The 22,839-nt window shown below is 59.4% G+C and overlaps 1 protein-coding gene across 1 annotated transcript; it reads left to right on the top strand.

The window, feature by feature from the left end:
* Positions 1-7,342: 7,342 nt before the first annotated feature.
* Positions 7,343-16,318, top strand: NUAK2 (NUAK family kinase 2). Its single transcript, XM_057400654.1, has 7 exons — positions 7,343-7,544; positions 11,865-11,985; positions 13,246-13,397; positions 13,682-13,747; positions 14,569-14,688; positions 14,885-15,017; positions 15,098-16,318. The coding sequence occupies exons 1-7, from the start codon at positions 7,344-7,346 to the stop codon at positions 16,228-16,230; spliced, it is 1,926 nt and encodes a 641-aa protein (XP_057256637.1). The 5' UTR covers position 7,343; the 3' UTR covers positions 16,231-16,318.
* The last annotated feature ends 6,521 nt before the right edge of the window (positions 16,319-22,839 follow it).

Genomic DNA, 22,839 nt, shown 5'->3' with positions numbered 1-22,839 from the left:
GATGCTCCTGGTCCTGCCCTTCTCGGGTGCTGCCATTCCAGCCCCATGGAGGGGAGGAGCACCTTGGCCCCTCCAGTTGTCTTTGGAGCTCTGTGGGCAATCCCAGGTGAAGGTGCTGCTCACAACTGCATTGGGAGCATCCGGACAGGTCAGTGGTGGTTCAGGGAGAACTGGTGGGATGTCCTCTTTGAGCATCCTGGGTTTGATGTGTGCTTCCCGGCACAGATCCTCTTGGCTGGCAGCAAGGGAAACCCCTACCTTGCAGCCAGATTCCGGGGATCATTCTTTTGCCTTCATAGCAAGGCTTTTCCTGCAAACCTGTAGCATTTGACTGTTGGTTTGGAGTAGCTGGAGCTGCCAATGCTCCTGGGAGGGAGGGATGGATGCCCAAGTGACTGTTTTGGTCAGAGGGACCTTCCTTTTGGCACAGGACTAGCACAAGTACTGCCTTTGCTGGCTTTCATGCAAAGATGGCCTCAACCTACAACGTTCCAAGTTGGTTTTTAGCTGCTGTAGTGATGTGGGACTGTTGTCAGCCCTGGGAGAAAGGAGGTGATGGTTTGCTCAGCAAAGCCAGAATTCCCTGGCTGTCGCCTCCTCTTTGTGCTTCCCAGGCACTTCGTGGGAGAGGTGTCTGAACTGTTGGGCACCAGTTCTAGCTTGTAGCTCTTGCACCATTAAATGCTGTATTCAGAAAAGCCCTTGGAAAAGCCCTGTCTGTGCTATGGGCTCCATCGGGGTTATGATTCCTTGGAAATGTGGGACCCAGGCTGAAAAGGGGGAGAGGGGGCAGTGCAGGTGGCTGTAGCCAGTGATGTCCCCCATGCTCTGCGTGCTGCCCCATCGCTGAGGCTCTTCCCTGTGAGGGTGCTGAGGCGCTGGCACAGGGTGCCCAGAGAAGCTGTGGCTGCCCCATCCCTGGCAGTGCTCAAGCCCAGGTTGGACACAGGGCTTGGAGCAAGCTGCTCCAGTGGAAGGGGTCCCTGCCCGTGGCAGGGGTTGGAGCTGGAGGAGCTTTGAGGTCCCTTCAACCCAACGCATCCCCTGATTCTCATCCTCCCTTTAAAGCGGTTCCTGGCCGCAGGAGCAGGGTCCCGGTGCAGGGGGAAGGTGGGGGCCCCGCCGGTGCCGGCCCCGCTCCCGCCGCTGCGGAGCACCGAGGACACCGTGCGGCGGCCGCGGCAACGGCACCGGTTGGGGGATTGTGCTCGGGGCCCCGGTGAGGAGCACGGAGCCCAGCGGAGGGCTCGGAGGCTGCAGGGAACGGGGCGCCGGGAGCCGGCGTTTGGGTCTGAGAGCATCCCTGGGGGACGGGAGGTGCTGAGAGCATCCCTCTGCTCGCGTGCAGCCCTGGGGTGCTGCCTCCCTACCCTCATGGAACCCCCCTTTGAACGAGGAGGATGGAGGGGAAGAGGGAGCCTTCTCCTCTTCCAGAGCAAGCCCGTGTCTCCCAGCACAGCCAATCTCCGTTCCGGCTGCCTCTGCACAATGAGGGTCTCTGGCTATTAATGGTTTTCCTTTGTCCTTAAGGAACCTTTCCCACACACAGCACAGCCTGATGCTGCTCTGCTCTCTTCTCATCAGCGCTAAGCCTTGTTATTGCAGCGAGGCTGCTGGCCAGGGCTTAGGGTTCAGTGCTGCTGTGCTGGCTTTGTTAAGCTGGAGCAAGGGGAGGAGGAATCCGCTCCCTTTGTCTGGCTGCAGCACAGCTGGAAGCTGATCCTTTGCTTTCTCCCTGCAGAAAGGCTGGAGAGTGACAGACAAAGCAGTGTCATGGGAATAAACCCGCTCCAGGACTTAATGAAGGGATGTCAGGGGCTGGGGACCAGGCTGGGGGGAGATGGTTGGTAATCAAAGTTGGGGATGTGCCCAGCATTTAGAGAGGGAAAGAGCAGCTCTGCAGTGAGGGGCAGATCCAGGTCAGCTGCCTTTGTAGTGAAACTCAAGCTCCCATCACCAAGCAGGATGCCTGCTTCGGCCCAACCAGCAGATGCTGTGCTGCTGGGTGCTCCTGCCTGGGGCTGCTTTTTCCTCTTCACAGCCAAGTTTTCCCTAGGAGTCTGTGTCCACATCTATCCCAGTTCCAGGGTTGGGAGCTTCCTGGGCTGTGTGCTCTGCAGCCGTGTCCTGCTCTGTCTGCTGCCTTCTCCCCAGATCCTGCTGGGAAAGGCAGAGGCTCCAGACACTGTGTGTCCCATCTACAGCACTTGCACTGCACACCAACAGTGGCTTGGTCAATGTTGCTCCTGACCCCCAGCCTCTCCTGGGCGTCCTTCTTGTTGCTGGCCTTCTCTGCTGGTTCGTCCACAGACTCCTCTGGACCAAGGGCATCTCCCATGGGGATGATGGGTGCCCAGCTCCTGAGCAGCACCAGGTTATTGCAGGTCCTTTCTAGGCTCATCAAAGGCTGGAAGGAGATGCTGTGGGACTCGGCAACAGCCACGCAGGCTCCTCAGAACCAGCGGCTCTGTGCTGCCCTCCGAGTGATGGGGGACCCTGAGCCAAGGCTGCAGAGCAGATTCAGTCGTACCCTGCCTGTGTGTGTGTCCTGGGGATTGTTTTCCAGCTGGGCTGGGCCGAGCAGTGCAGGATGGGCTCCTGTTCTCCCGGTGCTCTGAACGGCAGATGGCATCCACGGGCTGAGCCCAGGCTGGACCAGCACCTCCCAGCAGGCAGGAGGATGGAGGTGCTGGCTCCCAAGTGCCGCTGGGGCTGTGCAGGGATCCTGGCTAATAAGGATCCAGCAAATAGTTTGATGTGAGGATGTGCATCTTCTCCAGCATTTCATTACCACGAACGTGCATCACCTCTGACTGCAATCACCTTGCAGTAGCTATGGCAGAGCTGAATCTGCTCTCAGTGCCCCAGGCACCCTCACAGGGAAGAGCTTCTGTCTAACAGCTCACCTCAGTCTCCTCTCTGGCAGGTTAAAGCCATTCCCCTTGTCCTGTACCTACAGGCCCTTGTCCAAACAATGTCCTGGGACATGGGACTCTGTTCCCCAAAGCCACCCAAAAGCAACCATGGTGTTTGCTCTTCAAGGCAGGGAGCTCAGGGAGCTGCCACCCTCATCTCCCACTGTGAGCATCACTGGTGGCTGTTGTCTAACACTGATGCCAGTGCAGGTGTGTAAGGGGTGTCAGCATAGAAGACCTGTTGATCTCAAGGCATATTTGCTGAACCTTTCAATTGTGGATGCTGGTGCAAAGGGAATCTGTTAGAAAGTAAAGCAAATAGAAAATAACTGGGTTTCAACCCAACTTTCGTTCCAAAATACACAGTAAATATGACCTGCATTGGAGAGTGGTCACCAGCAACCCTGAGAAGGGATTGCCAATGTTCTGTACTCCTTAATACCTGTTCTCAGCCCTGCATCGAAGCGGGAGCACATTTCAGTACACCCAGTGCTCTGACCAGTGCATTGTGGCACTCTTCCTTCCTGACCTTCACTGCATGCATCCGCCAGCTCCTCCTGCCCCTGCGGAGCCGCGGGAGGCCCCAGCCCGGTCCCTCTGCCCAGGTTTCACCTCCTCATCGGCGGCCGCCTCTTCTCCGTGCGCCTTTATCTGCAGCCCAGCCGAGCCCTTGAGTTTTCCCTAATGGGGCTCCGCAAATCCCGGCGCTGGCAGTGGCCGTGTCCTCGCCTGAACCCCCGCTCCTGGACGCTGTGTTTGCTGGGAGCCAGGATCCCCGCTGCCAGCTCCGGTGGCTGCTCCGGCACGCGGTGATGCCGGGGGCTCTCCTGCCTGAAGGCATCGCTTCCCGTTGTCCCCAGGCAGACCGCGTCTCCATGAACAGCAAAGTTCCTTAGGACAGCCTCTGGCAGACGGGGCTGTGGAGCAGGAATGCCTCCTGGAGCTTCCCATGGCCCCGAACACAGAGCGCTGCTCTGCTCGGCTGGTCCTGGCCAGGAGCGGGGATGCTCTTTAGGATGCGCTGCCCGTTGGTTATCAGCTGGCCAACGCTCCCCGAAAGGGACCCGTCCTGGTTTGAACGCTGTTGCACAGCTTCAGCGAAGAGTTTATCTTTGGATGGCTGGGAATAGAGCTCCTCCGTGCTGCCAGAGCTGCAGTGGCACTGGGGAACACCGGTGTCTGTTACAGCGGCTGGGAGATGGGGTCCTGAGCTCTTCTGTGGCTGGCTCAGCTGCAGAGCAAGAAGGACACCAATGCCAGAGTCTGGCCTTCTGCTCCTTTCTGCTCTCCTCACCACGCCTAAGGAGATATGGCAGGACCTGGCTTCGCAGCACCACAATGCAGATGTTACCGGGTTAATGGGGTTTGCAGAATGCTCCCTTCAGATGAGCAGTCTGGGCACAATCTGCCCATCAAGTGGTTCCCAAGCTGGGAAACATGAGCGTGGCTTTACCCAGGGCAGGTGGATGTGATGGGTGGATGGATGGGTGGATGGATGGATGTGGTGTAATCCACATCTGCAGTGGAAGTGGCCTCTGCTGTAATCATTAGATGTGATAGGCAATAAATGACTTTTCAAAAGGCCCCTATTGGTGCTAATGTGTTTCCCTCCTTCTGCTGATGGATGGGGCACCCCACTGGGAGGGTCAGAGCAAACCCAGCTTCCTCAGAGGACCAATGGCTTTCACACCTGCCTGAGCACTACTGAGGAATGCTGCCAGCTTGGAATGCCACTAACAGCGGTGATCATTAAACCTAGCATTTCAGTGCCTGCTGGGGCTCTTTCCCTGTTGGAGGGCTCGCTGCTGTCAGCTTATCCACAAGCAGAGGCGCGCAGAGCCTTGCTGCCACCAAACCCAACGGTAGAGTCCTAGGTTTTGCCCAGGACGTGGCTGTTTAGCACTGAGGCCGTGCTGGAGCATTTAGTCACCAACAGCCAAATCAGCCCCAAGTGAGGAGCCTGCAAGTGAATAGAGCTTCCGTTCGGACAAAGCAGCGAGGTGATTAGAGGAGCGTTAAGCTGGTTTCCCTGACATGGAGCCAAATTCCTCGTTGGCTTTCACGTTGGTTTAGTGGCCACGCACTGAGGGCTGTGGTGCAGCCCAGTTTGGGATTCCTAAGGCTGCAGCTGGGAATTTCAGTGGATTTCCCCGCTGCCGCGGTGCTGTTACAATGGAGGATCCTTATCAGTGGATTCCAGTGGACTTAGGTCTGTGTCCCTTGACATTTCCATTAAAATAGGCTTCCTGAGCCGGTCTAGAACAAAAGCATGCCTAAGCCTGTGTATCAGCAACAGCACAGCAAACTGCAGAGGAGAATTTATCTGCTAGAAACAGAAAGAAGCTACCCAAGGCTTCCTTTCATCACCGGGAAAGCCGCCGGGAAGCGTCCTTATAAACCAACGGGGGTATTAAACGCGCTTAAAGTGCTTTCCTGGCCCGGTGGGCTAACGCAGGAGCTGCTGATAGCTCTGCTGGGCTCCCAGTGTTTGGGGCACACACGCGTCTGTAACTTAGGAGAGTGAAATCACTATTGCAGTAATAAGGGAGGTTTGGACCTTCCCCCTTCTCCTGCAATATCTGGGCTGTGCCTGAACAGGATCCTGTTTACTTTGACATTGAAATTGCAGCAGTTGAGTTAATCTCATCTACGCCTTGTTTATCTTCCCTATGGGCCCTGCTGCCCGTTCGTTCGCAGAGGGAAGCATAGCTCCTGTTACTGCACAGTAAATAATTCATTATCACAGCCCTGCTTGTGTCTTCCTCAGGCAGGCTCGTGTTAAACCAGGGGGAGAGATTTACCCCTGTGTCACGGTGTGTTTGGGGAGGTTGGAAAGGATGCAGGAGCAGGCTGGAGCTGCCAAGGTGTTCATCCCTGGCATCCCGTGTGGAGCGGAGGTGCCACATGGCCACAGGCAATCAGAATTAGGAGCAGTGGCAGTACGAGATAGCTGTGTCTTTACTGCATCGAAACTATTTCATCTGTAGTTCGTCCAGCGCTGAGACAGATCACAGTGATGGATGAGCAGTGTCCCGGTGCGTGGCTGAATCCAGCTGTACCCTGCAGGGCAAATGTCCTCAATGGGTGATTTTATCATCATCCTCCAATACCCAGATTGCAAAACCACCCAGGGCACGGTGACACTTGTCTGGGTCTCATCCTGACACGGAGATGCTTCGGCTGCAATACGTGGTGGGACACGGCACCGCTCCATCCTGAACCGCCTCAGGAACACAAAGCCCGCAGAGGGGCCGGTGCTGGATTAAATCATCCCTCCCAGACGCTTCCAAAGCCCTGAGCTGCTGGAAGTGGTGGGAAAATCCAGCTCTGAGCGCGGGGATGAGTAATGCTGGAGCTATCTCTTTCTTCAATCACTACGGTGTGTCCTCACACATGCCAGAGCTGGGCAAGACCTCTTGTTTTGGCTGCTCTGGGGAAGTGATTGCATTCTTTTAATATCTCAAAACAAAGATTTACCACAAGGGCAAAAGAGACCACACGGGAGGTGCTGCGGAGCCGAACAGAAGCTTCTGGGAGAAGCCTTTGTGTGGGAGCACCCGAGCAGCCACTGATGTGCTCCCCCAGTGCCACCCCCACAAGCCGGGCAGCCAGGAGGGGAAGCGTGGTCCTGGGATGAGCGCGGTCCGGCTGCGCTTGCCCGGGGCTCTCACTGATGTTGCCCTCAAATGCTTTATTCTGAGTCCCTCGTGCTGAGTCCCTCCTTGCAGCTTGCGTGTGGGTCTCGGCCGGCTGTGCATCTGCCTGCCTTGTGTCCCTGCATCTCTCCTGGGGTCCAGCACCCAGGCGCTTTGCTCTGCACCCTCCCAGTACTCTGGTCCTGAGCTTCTTAGAATCATAGAATCCCAGACTGGTTTGGGTTGGAAGGAGCCTTAAAGCTCCTCCAGCTCCAACCCCTGCCACGGGCAGGGACCCCTTCCACTGGAGCAGCTTGCTCCAAGCCCCTGTGTCCAACCTGGCCTTGAGCACTGCCAGGGATGGGGCAGCCACAGCTTCTCCGGGCACCCCGTGATGAACTCACAGCCTCTTCTCAGCCTTTGGGTCCGGCTCTCTCCCTGCATCACCCGGAACCTCCTCAGCTCCCCATAGTCTGCGGGACCCTTTCACAGCCGCTGCTTCCCCTTTGTGCCTGCGCTGCCTCTGCCCCCTCTCTCCCGCGCACCCAGCTTGTGGATGCCCCCCCGCACCCCAGGCTGCGGCTCCCCTTTATCCCCGCGCTCTCCCTCTCGCCCCATGGGTCCCCCCCAGCAGTGGGGTCTCCCCGCAGCCCCCCCTCGCTCCTCGCACCGGCTCCCGGGCGGGGCGGCCGCCGCCTTGCGGCCAATGGGCGCGGGGGGGGCGCGGCCGCCGCTGCTTTTAGCGGCCGGGGAGGGCGGTGCAGCCGGTACCGGGGCTGGAGCCGGGCGTGGAATGGAGCCGGGCATGGAGCCGGCGGCGGGGGCAGCGCTGGCCGCGGAGCTCACCAAGTCCCCGCGGCCGCTGATGAAGAAGCAGGCGGTGAAGCGGCACCACCACAAGCACAACCTCAAGCACCGCTACGAGTTCCTGGAGACGCTGGGGAAGGGAACCTACGGGAAGGTGAAGAAAGCCCGGGAGCGCTCCGGAAAGCTGGTGAGGAGCATTTCTTCCCTTCCCAGCCTCCGCGCATCCTCCTAAGGAGCCGGTGCGGGCTTGCTGAGCATCCCCCCCGCGGTGCCTCCATCCCTATTCCCTAGCCCCAGTGCGGCCCCGCAGCCGGTCCCGGCGCAGTGCGCGGGGAGGCAGCGGTGCGGGAGGACCCAGCGCCTCCGGGGGCTGCAGCTCCTCTCGCCCACTTGACCGCGCCGGGCTTCCTGGTGAAAGGAGCCCGCAGACATCCGGCAGCCCAGAGCAAACACAGCTCTCGAGTCTGAAGGGTTTTCCCCTTCCTCTCGCCCCGGTTCTTGGCTGGGTTTGGTGCTCACCAGCAGCACCCGGCCCCTCTGAATCAAGGGGCTCTGTGTGATGTGTGGCTCAACCCAGAGCAAAGTGGTGCAGTGCTGGGAGTGTGGAGGGAGGCCGCGGGGAAGTGGGTGCTGCTGTCATAGCATGGTTTGGAATGGAAGGGACCTTAAAGCTCATCCACGGCCAGGGACACCTTTCACTAGCCCAGTTGCTCCAAACCCCATCCAACCTGGCCTTGAAGCTGTGCAGCCCTGTCCTTGGGGATTCTGCAAGGGCATAAGGGGAAAATGACAGTGATTTCCCTGCCTCTGTTCCATCCCCAGCACGCAGCGGTGTGGGATGGACCCCACGAAAGGCACTTACACATCCACCAGCCTTGAGGCCATGGGCGAGCAAGGAGGTTCGCTGTGACCAGTGAGACTGGCCCAGCCAGGCACAGATGGGCAGAGCAGGGTGTGAGATCAAGTCACGAACACGCTGCAGAGGCATGACAAGGGAAACAGCTTGAATCTGAGAGGTTTTCTTGTGTAACGCGACAGCTCGTCACTAAGTCGCATCCACCACTTCCAGCAGCCGGTCTGATTCGGAAGAAGCTGCTGTTTTGCTGCATAATCAGGGCCTTGAAATGCAGCTTCCACCCACAGCCCTAGAAGGGTCCCTCCCCTTGGGATGGGTGAGAAGTCTTGGCTTTCCCTGTCTGCTCCTCACAAAGCTGGAGCAGGGAATCTGAACTGCAGGAAAACCTACCTATGTGGGGGAGCCCCTCAGGACAGGGCCTCCTTTGACCAGCAGCATTGGGCTATTGTAATGCAAACTGAGCACGCAGGCCAGTGACTCCTCAGTAGGAGACAGTCACAGCTTTGACGAGTGCCTCATCGGGCTGGCCGGGTAGGAGCAGGAGGTTTAACCGCAGATGTCTCCTCTTCCCACAAATTCCTTCTTGGAGCACTCAGCGTTTCCGGACCTGGTTAATCTGCAGTTTATCCGGAGCGGGGTGCTTGTTTGCTCCTGCTCTAAGTGGCTTTCACTTCCCAAACACCGAGGTGTGAGAGCAGGAAGTGCCACCTCCGCCGGTTACCCCTTGCGGGATCCCATGGTGCCGGCTGAGGTTGTAAAGCTGGAGCTGCTCCATCCATGGGGTTTGCCTCTGGCTGATCAGAAGCTGCCCCTGTCAGATGCACTGAATGTTGAACCACCTTTGTACTGCCCAGCTTGATTCTTTCCCTCTCAGTTTGAGCCAGCCCACCAGGACTTAGCCTGGGGTAAGATGTCTGATCAATTGGTCAACTGCAGGAAAGACCAGGCTCCTGCAGCTGATTTTGAGGGGTTTCCATGAACATTCTTTAAAAACACCACGTTTTGTGGTTAGAAAGCCTTTAGGTGAAACGATGCTCATGCCTTTTGATGTGTGCCCTTAGAAAACTGTGTCCCTGAAGCATCAAGCATTGTTTTCCCTTTTCTTTTTCTTTGTCCCTGCACCTTTTGGGTTGAAGGCTCAGCATCGTGTGCCATGGTGGTGCAAGCTGCCCTGTGTACCTGTTTGCATGGCAGCATCCGGGCCCTGTGGGACTCGCTTGCAGTGTCTGTGGGCTTGTGTGGTGTCAAGGGGAAGGCAGCACCTGGGATATTCCCAAGCAGCAAAGGCTCTTTTGATCTCCAGCAAGGGGAGAACCCCGGTCTCTTCCGCAGTGGATTGTAATCCATATTTCATGGAGCATGAAATGCAGCACTTTGCAATCTGGAACAACTTCTGAAGTGCTGCCTGGGGTTGTAGCTTAATGCATCTTTCAGCAGCTGCTGAAAATACCTGTTCTGCCCCCAAAACTTTAATTAAAGCCTCTTTGACTTGGAAAGTACTTTCAAGTTCTCCAGGCTCCTACAATGGGGCTTCTTAGGGCTGTCTCCTGCAGGAGATTCTTCTCGTAGCACTGGTGGTGAAGGCACTGTGTAGGCTGGGGCTGGTCCCCATCTCCAGGATGGGCAGACATGGCCTCCTCTGTCCCAAGGGGAGATGCTCTGCTCTCAGCCCTCTTGGGTAGGGGATGGTTTGGAGCAAAGCTGCTTCTCAGCATCCCTGAGGAGGGAAGGGATGGCAGGGAGCACCCTCCCTGCAGGGATGCATCATCCCCCCCTGAGCGGCTGCTTCCATGTCCGCTGTAGGTGCGGATCCTGACGGTGCCGTGCCCTCGCTCTGTGCTGTGCCCGTTACACAGGCAGCACTCAGCAAGGGTAGCCCTGGGCTCTAACAGTGCCCTAAACCTGCTCCCTGCTGCTGCAGCCCTGCTCCGGCTGCCTCGGAGGTCACTAACTGCAGGCTCAGAGGCGAGGGCGTTCTCCAGCACTGCTGGATGCAGCCGATGGCATCTCCCGAGGCTCCCAGCGCCGGCAGCCTGGAGCCGCCGGGGTTTTTATGGGCTGTGGATCTTGCCCTGAGCTCCGGCTCCGCAGCGGAGGTGCAGGAGCACCTTGATCAGCAAGCAAATGTGTTGGCCTGGATGCTGAGCCCTAGCAGGGAGGTGAATAGAGCGAGCCAAGAGGAATTTGGGAGGGCAGGAGAGGCTGATTTGCTGCATAAAGGCTTTGCCTGCGTTCTAATGGGGGTCAGGAGCAAAAAGCTTGTTAAACTTTAACCTGTTCTTAGTGCAAAGGTCGTGGAAAAGAATAGCTGGCTTTCGAGAAGCTATTAAGCACTTTCAGTATTGCTTTGTACAGAAACCTGGGCCTGGGTTATTGAACTTCCCTTGGCCGGAGTCCATTCCGCTTCGTTACTTCAAGCCATAAGGCTGGTGCAGGCACCATGCTCTCATGGTGCACAGGGGGCACCCCCTGCCCTGGCCAGTGCAGCAGAGATGTGCTCTGAGGCCAAAGGGATCCCATGGTCGCCTCTCTCGTGCCCATCTGAGCCCTCAAAACTGGCACATCCTCCTCCCATGAGGACACCGATGTGGTGGCTTCCTTGCTGCTTTAACATCTGGAGACCTGCTGTGGGTACGATGGGCTTGGCTTAGCAAGGGCTGCAACCTTGCTCCGAGCCTTTTGCTGCCTGGTGGGGCCCAAGGAGTGCGGTTTCCAACCCCCCTAAATCAGAGGGAATCACGGCTGAGCACCCATCCTGCACAGCCAAAGCTGGAGGAGGTCCCTGAGCATTGAAGCCATGAACATCACTGCTGTGCTGGCAGTGGGGGCCGGTGGGTGCCCATGGCCCCTCTCCCCGTTGCTGGGAGACCAGCGTGGGGGTCCCTTTGCAGGATTAATGCTGTTCTGCATTCTTGCCTGGTAGAAATAAAAGAGGTTCTGCTGGATTCAGTTGTAAATTCAACCCTAGGAGCACATTGTCTCTCCCCAGCCCCTTTGAAAGAGGATTAGAAGGCGTCTATTCTCCAGCCTTTACTCTTCTTTCTCCTCCCCTTTCAATTTCCTTGTAGAGGATAACTTGAAAAGCTTGGAAAGGGGCTGCACCCTCAGCGCTGGGTCTCCCCTAGGCCTGCGCCTGGGAGAGAGCTGCTCTTTATCCCGAACTCTCTTACCTCTCCATAATCAGCTCCTTGAAATAAGCATTTACAGGGAGAGCAAAACCTGGTTTGTTCCTTTTCACTTTCCTGACCCCGGGAAGACGTTGTTGTTGTTGTTATCTTCCAAGTCATGTGTGCAGGTCACATTCCTTTGGCTGGCTGCGGTCCAGCGGCGGCTGGAGCCTGGGACACAAATCCTGTAAGCCACGACACATAAATGAGGAGCAGGGCCTCGCCACCTGCGGGAGCAGCTTGGGAGCTCCTCTAGGAGGAGCGGGCAGCAGGCTTCCCTTGGGAAGCAGGACCTGGGAAGTCTAAAACCCTATTTGCTAAAGCTTATTGGAGTTGATGGGGAAGCTGGGCCATTGATGTCCTGCTTGTGAGCCCCTTCCCCAAAGAAGAGGGGGGGTTTCTTGCTTGGCACCAGGCTTTGGGAAGCTACAACATTCCTGTCTCTGGCAGACGGGTGACCCTGTGTGCGTGTTCCCATCCGCAGGTGGCGATCAAGTCAATCCGGAAAGACAAAATCAAGGATGAGCAGGACCTTGTCCATATCCGGAGAGAGATTGAGATCATGTCCTCCCTCAACCACCCCCACATCATCGCTGTCCATGAAGGTGAGAGCCCTCCTCTTCCCTCTCCTCCCCTTTCCAAGAGCATCCCCAGGCATCCCAGGGCTGGGTACCAAGGTTGGCTACCAGAGCAGGATCTGCAGTGGGTCTCACATTCATGCTCTCATCCCCCTGCTCATCCGGAGCCAAAGCTGTTGGCTATCTCCGGTGACTCAGTGCTGCCGGTGTTCCCCTGCACTTTCCTGCAGCTTCAAGGGGAAATACCTGCTCCAGAAATAGCCATTTCCCATCCCATCCCCTCCTGCCTGGAGAGGGAAGCTGATTCCAGACAATGACATGGCCTTTTGAGTCAGGAAGCTGGTGAGAGGATGTGCCGTGATGGGGAGCTGGTCCCCATGAACCCCAGTGCTGTGTGTGGCTCTGGTTGTGCTGGATGCTCATCCCAACCACAGCAAGTGCTGGAGCAGTGGGAATCTGCAGCTACGCTCTCAGCCTTAGGCAGGAGCTGATCTCAGTGCTGGAATCCTCATTCCCTCCCTGGAGCATAGGCAAACCAACCCACAGGGTGCTGGGAGAGCTCTTGGTGCTGCTGAGCTTGGCTTTATGGCCAGGGCTGCCCCATTCCCAAGGTGTGGGGCAACACCAGCCAAAGGGGAACTTCTCAAGCTATAGAAAGGACCAGACTTGGAGCAAACCCCAACTGGATCAGTCTTTGCTTAAACCCCACGTGCCCCGTGCTCTTCGTGGGGCTGGATCTGCCCAGGTTCATTGTGCTGGGCCAGCACGTGGCCGGTGCCACCTCGCTGGTGTATGTGAGGTATCCAAAGTCCTTCTGTACTCCAAACAAAAGCGAGTGGCTTGGCAGCTCCTGCGCTGTGTTTGCAGGGACTGAGTCACCCATTGCTGGAGCTGAAAATACGGAGGGAGTGCTCTGCAAACAGCTCTTGGCTTGGACGTGTGGGAGCAATGGGGAACGCAGGAGGGCCCCATGGCTATGCCCGCCAGGAGCTGCATCACCTTTCCCCTTGGCAGGGCTTTATCTAGTGACGAACCACGGGTCTTGGTCCCCTTCTGGCAGAGCAGAGCCCTTTCTCCTATGGCCGCAGCAGCCCCGGTGGCCCCGTGGGATGAGGGCGACAGCTCCGGCCACCCCCTCCTGCAGACACCCCAGCACCTCCTGCTCCGCAAAGGAGACCAAGGGACAGGCAGTGGGGTGGGAAGTGTTAGAGCCACCCAGGGCTCCAGCACTGCTTGTGCTGGGAGCTCGGAGCACGCCTCTGACGGGTTAATCCCCACCCCTGGCAGTGTTTGAGAACAGCAGCAAGATCGTCATCGTGATGGAGTACGCCAGCAAGGGCGACCTCTACGACTACATCAGCGAGCGGCAGCGGCTCACGGAGCACGAGGCACGGCACTTCTTCCGCCAGGTCGTGTCAGCCGTCTACTACTGCCACAAGGTGGGTGGGCGCCGCATTCCCACCGGGAGGGCGCCGGGGTGCGCAGCACGGCCAGCTCCAGGCAGGGCTGCAGCGGGCGCGTTGGGATGCGGTGCCCATGGCTCCTGGGGTGCCACCCTGCTCCCGGCGGCACCGGTGTCGGGACGTGGTTTACAGCTCGTCCTCATGGTGCACCCAGGGGCGTTTACTGCTCCTGTGATTGCTGTCACCGCGTCCTGGTTGCGTGACCCGACTTTCCCTTCCTCAAACGTGCTGTAAAGTAACCCCTGCTCCCCCTTGTGCAGAACGGGATTGTCCACAGGGACCTGAAGCTGGAGAACATCCTTCTCGATGCCAACGGGAATATCAAGGTGAGAGCCTGGCCATGCTTTGGTGTCACCCGGTGAAGGGGTCTAAGGGATGCTGCCCACTGGGGATGGACAAGGGGTGACAACAACACCCCACTCCCTTAGGACACGTGCTTCCAGGGGCTGCAGTGAGCCATCTGTCAGCTCTGGGCCTGCTGCCATCAGCTGCAATGCTCTTTACCCAGGAGATGGGGAGCCAGGAGGGTGCTGGTCCCTGCCCCTGCTGTCTGTGCCTGGCAGTGGAGCCAGAGAGGCTGCAGAGCCCCAGTGCTGCCCAGTAACACCAGAATGTACATATGTGCCTGCTGATAAGAGGGCAAAGTCTGAACACTGAGGTCAAAACCAGCCCAGCTGGATAAGGAAGGGTTCTCCCAGGGAGATTCCCAGCTTCACTGGCCCTGGGTGATGCTTTTTGTCTGCAGCCTCCCAGAGAGGAAGGACACAGCCAGAGCTTGGAATTGGTGATGGACAGGGTGCGGGGCTCTATCTCTGCAAGGGGTGACTTGGGAATTGGGAGCTTCTGTTCACTGCGAGGTGCTGGTGCGAGGGGGATGATGAATGTCCCTGAAGCAGCCTCATGTGGCTGCGAGGGAGCTGGAGGCTCTCCCTATAACCACACCTTTGCCTCTGCTCCCAGTGTGCTGATGATGGAGCCACAGAGCTGCCATGGGTGGGATGCAGCAGCCTCAAGGGCAGGAAGCCAGGCTCCTGCTGCTCCCTGAGCACACCGGGGTGCTAAGCACAGCCCTGGATTCAGCCAGGCTTGGAGCTGGGGAGCTTTGGGGCGATGCTGCTGGGATAACGGCTCTAAATCATCTCTCCAGATTGCAGACTTCGGGCTGTCCAACGTTTACCAGCAGGACAAGCTCCTGCAGACATACTGCGGCAGCCCTCTCTACGCATCCCCCGAGATCATCAACGGGAGGCCATACAAGGGCCCGGAGGTAGGTGATGCCTTACCCCTGTGTGCGGGAGCCTCTTCTCTTTGCTTGCACTTGGGGAAGTCACTGGTTCACAGAACCACAGACTGGTGACAGCCCTCCCTTGGGACTGCCTGGGAGGGTCCTGCAGCCAGGGTGGGGGCCAGGGCAGCCTGGTCCTGCTGTGCCCCCTCTCCAGGCTCATCTGTCCCCCCGGCAGGTGGATAGCTGGTCCCTGGGTGTCCTCCTCTACATCCTGGTCCATGGCACGATGCCGTTCGATGGCCACGACTACAAGACTCTGGTCAAGCAGATCACGAGTGGGGACTACCGGGAGCCCACCAAGCTCTCAGGTAAGCAGGTCCCCAACACCCTGTGTGTGTGTGTTCCCTTCCATGTGCAATCCTCAGCCCCTCACCTGCCCCTTCCGCAGATGCCTGCGGGCTGATCCGCTGGATGCTGATGGTGAACCCGGAGCGCCGCGCCACCATCGAGGACATCGCCACGCACTGGTGGGTGAACTGGGGCTACAAAGTGCCCCTTGGGGAGCAGGAGCTGCTGCGGGAGAGCGACTCCCCCCTGGCCACGGTGGCAGAGTGGCTTCGCCGCTCCTCACGGCCCCTCCTGGAGAACAGCTCCAAGGTGCGATGCTTCCTGAAGCAGCACCTGCCCGGCGCGGCCCTGGAGCGGCAGCGCTCCCTCAAGAAGTCCAAGAAGGAGAACGACGTCTCCCACGCGCTGCAGGAGGTGGCCCTGCCCCCGGAGAACCCCTCCAAGTCCATCCTCAAGCGGCCCAAGGGCATCCTGAAGAAGAGAAACTCCTGCGAGCAGAAGGTGCCCGGCCCCGGCCCGCCGGCAGCAGCGCCCATGGGAGAGGTGAGGGGTGAGGATGATGAGGCGGCTGCTGCGGGTCTCACCCGCATCCTGTCCTCGGGAATGCTGCCTGGCAACGCGGCCGCCGGAGCAGTGCCTGCAGCCGTGCCCAAGAAGGGAATACTGAAGAAGCCCTCGGCGAGGGAGTCGGGGTATTACTCATCCCTGGAGTGCTGCGAGTCTGGGGATGTCCTGGATGCAGCCAGCTTGGACCTCGATGGGAATGTGTTTGCTGACACCCCGTCCCCGGAGCCGGGCGCCCAGGGTCTCCCTGCGCGCAGGAAAGGCATCCTCAAGCACAATGGCAAGTTCTCCTCTGGCAGCACCGAGGGGGAGGGTCCCCCCGGGCAGGGCTTTGGGGGGTTCAATGAGGTGCCCCTGCCCCAGGCGCCCCGCGCCCGCCCGTCCAGCGCCGTCAGCGAGGACAGCATCCTGTCCACGGAGTCCTTCGAGCAGCTGGACCTGCCCGCCCGCATCCCCGCCGGCAGCAGGGGCATGCGGGGCTGCGTCTCTGCCGACAGCCTGCTCCGCCTGGAGGAGGAGGAGGAGGCGGAGGAAGGGCGCAGGCTGCGCCGCTGGACCGTCACCCACTGCCGGAGCCCGCTGGCAGGGAGCAGCGCGGCCCTGGCCGGGTGCGGCAGCGTCACCGAGCTCTACAGCCGGGCCGTGCCCATCGGCATGAAGCTGAGCTGAGGGCACCGCCACCGCGGTGCTGTGCGTGCCTGGGGGTGCGGAGCCGCGCCCCACACATTCACCTTGCAGCCTTGTGCCCCGCGGGGCTGGGGGGGGAGGCACTGGAGGGGGATGCCCCAGGCCATTAAATGGACCCAAGCCCCAAGTGATCCCCCTTGGAGGGGCTGCGGGGCCCGGAGGCTCCTTGCTCCATCCTGCCCTTGCAAGCAGGCTCATCTCATGGTGGGGAGGGTGAAACCAGGGGGCTGGGTGGCTGTTTTTGTCTTTGCACTGTATTTTGGCCGCACAAGGTAGCGATGGGGTGGGTGATATACCTCAAACAAGCTGGACATGTAGCAGGGTACTGGGGAGGGCTGGAAGCTGCTGCAGGGCTCTGGGCTCTTGGGATGTGCTGGCAATGGGTCCATAGCGCCCAGACCCTGGCTCTTCCCTCTCCTGCACTGAGAGACACAACTGGATCTGGCCAAAACCCCAGTCTGAGCGCGCTCTGATGCCAATGCGGGGTTTGGGGGGGGGGGGGGGGGGGTGGGTTACTTTTTAATGGTGAGAGGAGGAAAACAGAAGTGCCTTTGGGGAGGCACCACTTTATTTATTGCCTTTGCCCACCTTGGTGCAGAACTGCAGCAGCACGGGATGTGTCTGGCTCCATCACAGCCTCCCCCAGGTCCTCAATGGAGGGATGGAGGTGTCTGTGCTGTCTCATGTGCCACACGTGGAAGCTCTGTTGCACTATTGCCACATACCCGCTGGCCCTTTCCCTTCTCCAGGGTGTGGTTTTCCCTCCTCCCTACAAAGTGGTCTTGGAAAAACCATTAAATTCAAAGCAAATGGTAGATCTGAGCTGTTCCTGTGATTGCTGTGCAGCACGGGCTGGGGGGGATAGACAAGGAGGTGGGATGTCTCAGCATCCTGTGGGATGGGGCTGGGTCTCACTCCATTACAACTGAGCGTGAGTTAGCTCTGAACACGCATTCTATGGGATATAAAACCTCCCTGTGGCTTTGGACACGTGTTCTGTGCATGTAAAATCTCCATGCACTGTGTGGGTTTAAACTGGTGTCCCCGTGCTGTGCGGTGCTGAGCTGTGATGAGGTTCATCCCTTTGCTGGGGACTCAGCACCCACGGGAGGGTGATGGATGGAGGCTGGACCTGCTGTTGGGGTACCCAGCACAGTGATGGTGCCAGCACTGAGCCCCTGACCCAGAGGGCAATGAATGAGCTGGATCTCGGCTGGAACAGGTACCCTTGGCTGCCTCTTCTCCAGCCCTTTTCCCCTCGTTCCTTCCTCCTCTCGTGCCATCAGAACCAGTTTTATGGCTCTGTAAAGCACTGGAATGATTTCCAGTTAACAGGAGATGCTCCAGTTCTCCACCATGGCGATCCTGTGCCATGGAGGCAGGGCTGCCTGCCAGGAATGCTGCCCCTCTGCCCATGGCTGAAGCCGTGGGGGGCCCATACGCTCTGCCCCCTACTGTGCATTCCCTGCGTGCTTCCCGTGCTATTGGGAAACTCCAAGCTGCTCCGAGGGCATCCAGCTTATCCCGGGCAAAGTCCCAGTGCCCTGTGGGTGCTGAGGGAGAAGTGGGAGCTGCAGCACCTGCGGCTCCAGCGCGTGGAGCATCCCAAGGCTGGGCTGAGGTTTGAACTGAGGGGCAGAGCCTCCTGCTTGGTTTGATCCCGGAGCATCCCGGGGTGCTGCGGTCTGGTTTCAGCAGTGATGCAAGAGAACCTCCCCTCTTGCTGAGCTGGGGCGCTGCGCAATGGAGCCAATGGAGCCCCCCCGGCTGAAGGAGCGGGTGAAGGAGCCCCAGCCCAGAGGCACTGCTGAGACCCCCCCTCCGCACCGTGCCCGTGTTCCGGGCATTCCCGCGCCAGCCCTTGGCAACGCTCCTTTCATCCCAGCCCTGGTTTCCGCTGCCTCCGTATGGCAGCTCCCCCCCCCGGGGGCTGAGCCCCCCTTTCAGGCCACCACTATTATTAAGGGCTCTCTTTTATCCAGCCCTTTCATCCCAAGGATTCTCAAGCTCTTTGCTTCCCTCCTGCTTCCCGAGCTCCCGGAGGCTGCTCAGCTCCATCCATCCCACTCGGTGAGGGGGGGTTTGACGTGGGTGACCATGACCTCAGCAGCATTTCTGCTGAGAAAATGCCATCTTTGGGGCATTTGGCCCCTCTGTGTTTGCTGCCCCGGCGTGTGGGAGCGGAGCTGTGCTCCTGCAGGGCTGGCTTGGTGGGTCCTTGCACCCCTATGGTGGGCGCTGGTCACCTGGGGGTCCCCATGCGCCATCCCCGAGCACCCCCAGTGCCCGTGGGGGGGACAAAAGGGGTGCTTTGGGTCAGGGCTGGGGAGCAGGAGAGGCTCCAGCGCCACTCCCAGCAGGTCCTGCCCGGCCGGGCTGGTTTCCCCGCACCGGGAGCTGAGTCACCCCGCGGGCCCGCTCCTGCCCGGGCTTGTGCCGGAGCACGGATGTGCCGGGCCCATATTTGGGCTCGGAGCAGGGCAGGAGGAACAGGACTGGGGGGAGGGAGCCGTGTCCTGTGACCCAAAGCACATCATGGGGCTCTGCTCCCCATTGCATCTTGTCCCTGCTCACGGCAGGGGTGGAACTGGATGAGGGTCCCTTCCAACCCAGCCTGTGGTTCTTTAACAGCTGTGCATAGAACCCCCCTCAGAGAAAGGCAGAATGGGTTGGGTTGGAAAGGACCTCAAGATCATCCAGTTCCAAGCCCTGCCATGGGCATGCTGGAAAGGAGACGATGGCAATGCCACCTTGGTTCTCAGCAGCCAGCTCCCGCTGATGCCCAGGGCACAGAGCAGCTCAATGACGCGCAGGCGGATGCCCCAGGTACCCTGGGGTTTCGCCATCAGCCGCCCGCTGGCTGTCATCTCCCCAGCAGCCACCTGCGGCCATTCCTTCCGGTGGGAACCTCCTCTTGGTGGTTTTCTTTCCCTCAGCTTTCCTTCTGGAGCACTTTTCTGCCCGTGGGCCCGGAGCCAGCACCAGTTCTAAGGCGTTTTGTCCTAATGTGGAGCCAGAACAATTAACACAACAAAGTCCCGCTGCTGCTTTCGCCTGTGATGCTTTCAAAGTGGGGCTTTTGTCTTAGGATGCCTGCACAGGGACCTGTTTGATTGCTGCAGGTCTTTGAAGATCTGAAGAAGAGAAATCCCCACATGAAAGTGCTCCCATCTTCAATGGCGCTTTGCTGCAGGCTGGAGCAGCCCAAGGAAGGGGAGAAAGCAGCACCCGGGAACTTTGATCCTGTTCCTTGGAGCATGAGGAATGGCTGCGTCACATCTGAGACCTACGCATGGGATCCTGGACCTCATCTCCTGAAGCCCCTGGGCCCCTCTGGACCCCGGTGGTGCTGCTTGGATTTCTCCAAGCAGGAGGACTCTGCTCATGTCTCCAGACCGGAGCCTGCAGCACTGGGGCTGCAGCAGGAGGGGGCAGAGCATGGAGAAGGGATTTCACCTGAGGGACCATCTCCTGTCATAGAATCACAGAATCCCAGCCTGGTTTGGGTTGGAAGGGACCTTAAAGCTCCTCCAGCTCCAACCCCTGCCACGGGCAGGGACCCCTTCCACTGGAGCAGCTTGCTCCAAGCCCCTGTGTCCAGCCTGCCCTTGAACACTGCCAGGGATGGGGCAGCCACAGCTTCTCTGGGCACCCTGTGCCAGCGCCTCAGCACCCTCACAGGGAAGAGCTTCTGCCTGAGAGCTCAGCTCAGCCTTCCCTCAAACCTGCCCTGGCTTCCACCCTGCCATGAGCTGACGGGATGTGAAAGCCACACAAATGCTCTCACCCTTTGCCTGAGCATCCTGCCCAGCACAGCCCCATCCTCCAGGCACGGCTGCACGGAGAGCTCCATCTGGCAATAAACCCGTGTGCTCCTCAGGGCCTTCCCCCATGCGCAGAGCAGGCATGGGAGGCACTGATGGGGACACTGAACCAGCCCCGCTCTGCATCACCCAGCGAGCGCAGTGGGGCCCTGGCACACCCCGATGCTGTCTCGGTGCCAGGCTGCCACCGGAGCCGGCTCAACCGCTTCCTCCGGGTGCGGGTTTGGCTCCGTGCACAAGCAGGTGAGGCAAGAGACGAGCCCGTTCTGCAGGCAGCGGCGCATGCGTGGGGCAGAGGTTCCCAGCTGGGGATGCAAACCTGCTCCTCCATGACAGTGATGTCCCCACCTATGCAAACACCACGAGTGCAAGAAGCAGGCCCCGTGGCAAACTCCCTGGTAGGTCCTGTGGGTACTGGTGTTCCCATTCCACCTGGAGGAACTGGAATCTGTAGCTCACACAGTTACTCGGGTGCCTGGAGATGCAAAGCGCGGCCTCGCTGGATCATCGGGGCTGCCTCGCTTGGCTGGGTACCACCTCCTGGGTTAGGGACCAGCCGGGTCCAGCCCTCCCAAGAAACCTGTCTGGGTGCTTCTTTGCATTCAGAGCACCCAGGTTTGCTGGGAAATCGCCCTCCCCTGCAGCTCCCAACGGTCCTGTGCTCCGTTCCCATGTGAGACACGGGATGAGCTCCCCCATGGCGCTGGGCTGCGGGACGGAACCTCCCTCCTGGTGCACAAAAGGCTCTTGGCAGGGGTGTTTCAGAGCCTTCTGCTCTCCACAAGGTAACGGCGGCCCTGTGGTGAGCTGGGGCAGCAGCAGGGTTCTGAGCCCTTGGCCAGCGCCTTTGGCCATTTGGAGCCTGCTGTGGGGCACCAAATGCTGCATTTGATGTACACTGGGACCTGCGCAGCCTCGTGAAGGCACAACCGAGCCATGGCCTCAGCTGGTGCCTGGCTGGGTGAGACGAGGCCGTTTGAAGGGGAGGGATGATGCTGCCCCGGCCCCTGCTCCTCCCTGGTGGCCTTGGCCACAGCGGGGACCCCCAACCCGCAGGCCCCGGCAGCCCTGGGGACACCACCATCGGTTCTGCCTCATCTGTCTTCCTCCTGCTTTCTCTTGTGCCTTTCTCCCCTCACCTCCCCTCCCTCCCCTGAGCTTTGTAGCTGCCCGACAGCCTCACTTCCCCCTCCAGCCCTTCCCTTTGATCCTAGGAAAGAAGCAATTGATCCTCCTTATCTTTATTGCGGTAGAGACATTCCCAGCACTGCCCTTAATTAAATTCCTCTTCATTTTCCTCCTTAAAGCCTCCCTTTACCCCAGCCCCAGACAAGTGTTTTCAAACGTGCAATTAGGTTGTGAGATTGGCCACAAGCAGCCAGATCCACGGGGATCAACATGCAGTTCAGGGGTAACCTTGAGCCTTTCCCCTCCCTGCGGAGCTGAGATGGGGGCTGACGGGTTCGTAGGAGCTTGAGGGGCTGCCCCATGGGTGTATGGGGCTCAGAGGCCGGCAGGAGCAGGGAGCAGAGGACAGCATGGCCCCAGCACAGCACCCACAGACGCTGCCCTTCCTGAAGCCCGGTGTCACCACAAGCTGCTGCTCATGTGCCTTTGGTGGCTGCAGAGGGATGCTCTGGTCTGCCCGTGCCAACCTGCCTGCCCCTGCCTGTCCGCACCCGCACAGGGAAAGCTTCTGCTTTGCCTCCAGCATGAACTCCCCCTGCTCCAGTCTGAGCCCATCATCCCTTGTCCCACCACTGACGCAGTCCCTGCCGGCACCCAGGTGAGCCCCAGCGCCCCGGAGCTGCCGCCGGCTCTGCCTCTGCTCCGCTTTAAGCCTTTCCGCTCGGATCTTTGTCCTCCAGACGCGCTGCCCCCGGGGGCAGGAGCATTTCTCATGCAGAGCAGTCGAAATTCCCCCGGAGACAGCGTAGGAATGCGAAGCATTTTATCCCCGTACCAGCTCTTTCTTTAGCGGGCCTAAGCTTGGGCGGGGGGGCGGAATGCCTGGGGTCCGGCCGGGTTTCCCACTGATGAGTGCCAACATCCCCCCCTTTCCTCCTCATCTTCCTCCTCCTCCTCCTTGGGACCCCCCCCCCCGCACTGCACTCCACGGTGTGCCTGGGTCGGGGGTCCCAATGGCTGCCTGGGTGAGGGTCTCCATGCCAGGCTTTGCAGAGGGGCGAAGGGGGTGTGGACCAGGGCTGAGGCAATGCCAGTAGCACCCCAAAGAGGAGGTGAGCACCTCTGGGTTCCTGCATGAGGAAGCAGCCTCCAGCTCTTGGTGCTCCTCTCCTTGGCAGCAAGGATGCTGCGAGGGTGTGTTGGGAGATCCACCAGCAGAACAGAGATCAAATACCGAATCCAGGATCAATCACTGCCTCGCTCACCTCCAAGAAGTGCAATTACCCCTTAGACACCAACCCCATCCTTACTGCTTCCAAGCTCACTGTGGTGACAGACCATCCCGCAGGCGAGGCAGGGGAAGGGGGCCACCCCTCACCCCGGGCACCCCAGGGTGCAGGAACCCTCCAACCCGTCTTTGAATTCCCCAGCTGAGCTCCCACCCTATCCCCCTGGCACGCAGCGGGCACCAGGCTCTGCGTGCACCCGTGGGATGCAGCTCACAGCGCATACACGCTGGGAAGGGGTGGCTGAGCCATGGGGTGACGAGGGTCCCAATGGCCAATGGCACCAGGGCCGTGTGCCCCACAGCCACCAGCGCTGCCTGGGTCCCCGCTGGCGCTGTCCCTCTGCCTTAGCC

The sequence above is a fragment of the Pezoporus wallicus genome, unplaced genomic scaffold (assembly GCF_028554395.1).
Source record: "Pezoporus wallicus isolate ANWC-B61680 ecotype Strahan unplaced genomic scaffold, APGP_CSIRO_Pwel_v1 scaffold_7736, whole genome shotgun sequence".
Classification (NCBI taxonomy): Eukaryota; Metazoa; Chordata; class Aves; order Psittaciformes; family Psittacidae; genus Pezoporus; species Pezoporus wallicus.
This window is presented reverse-complemented; position numbering and strand designations above follow the sequence as displayed.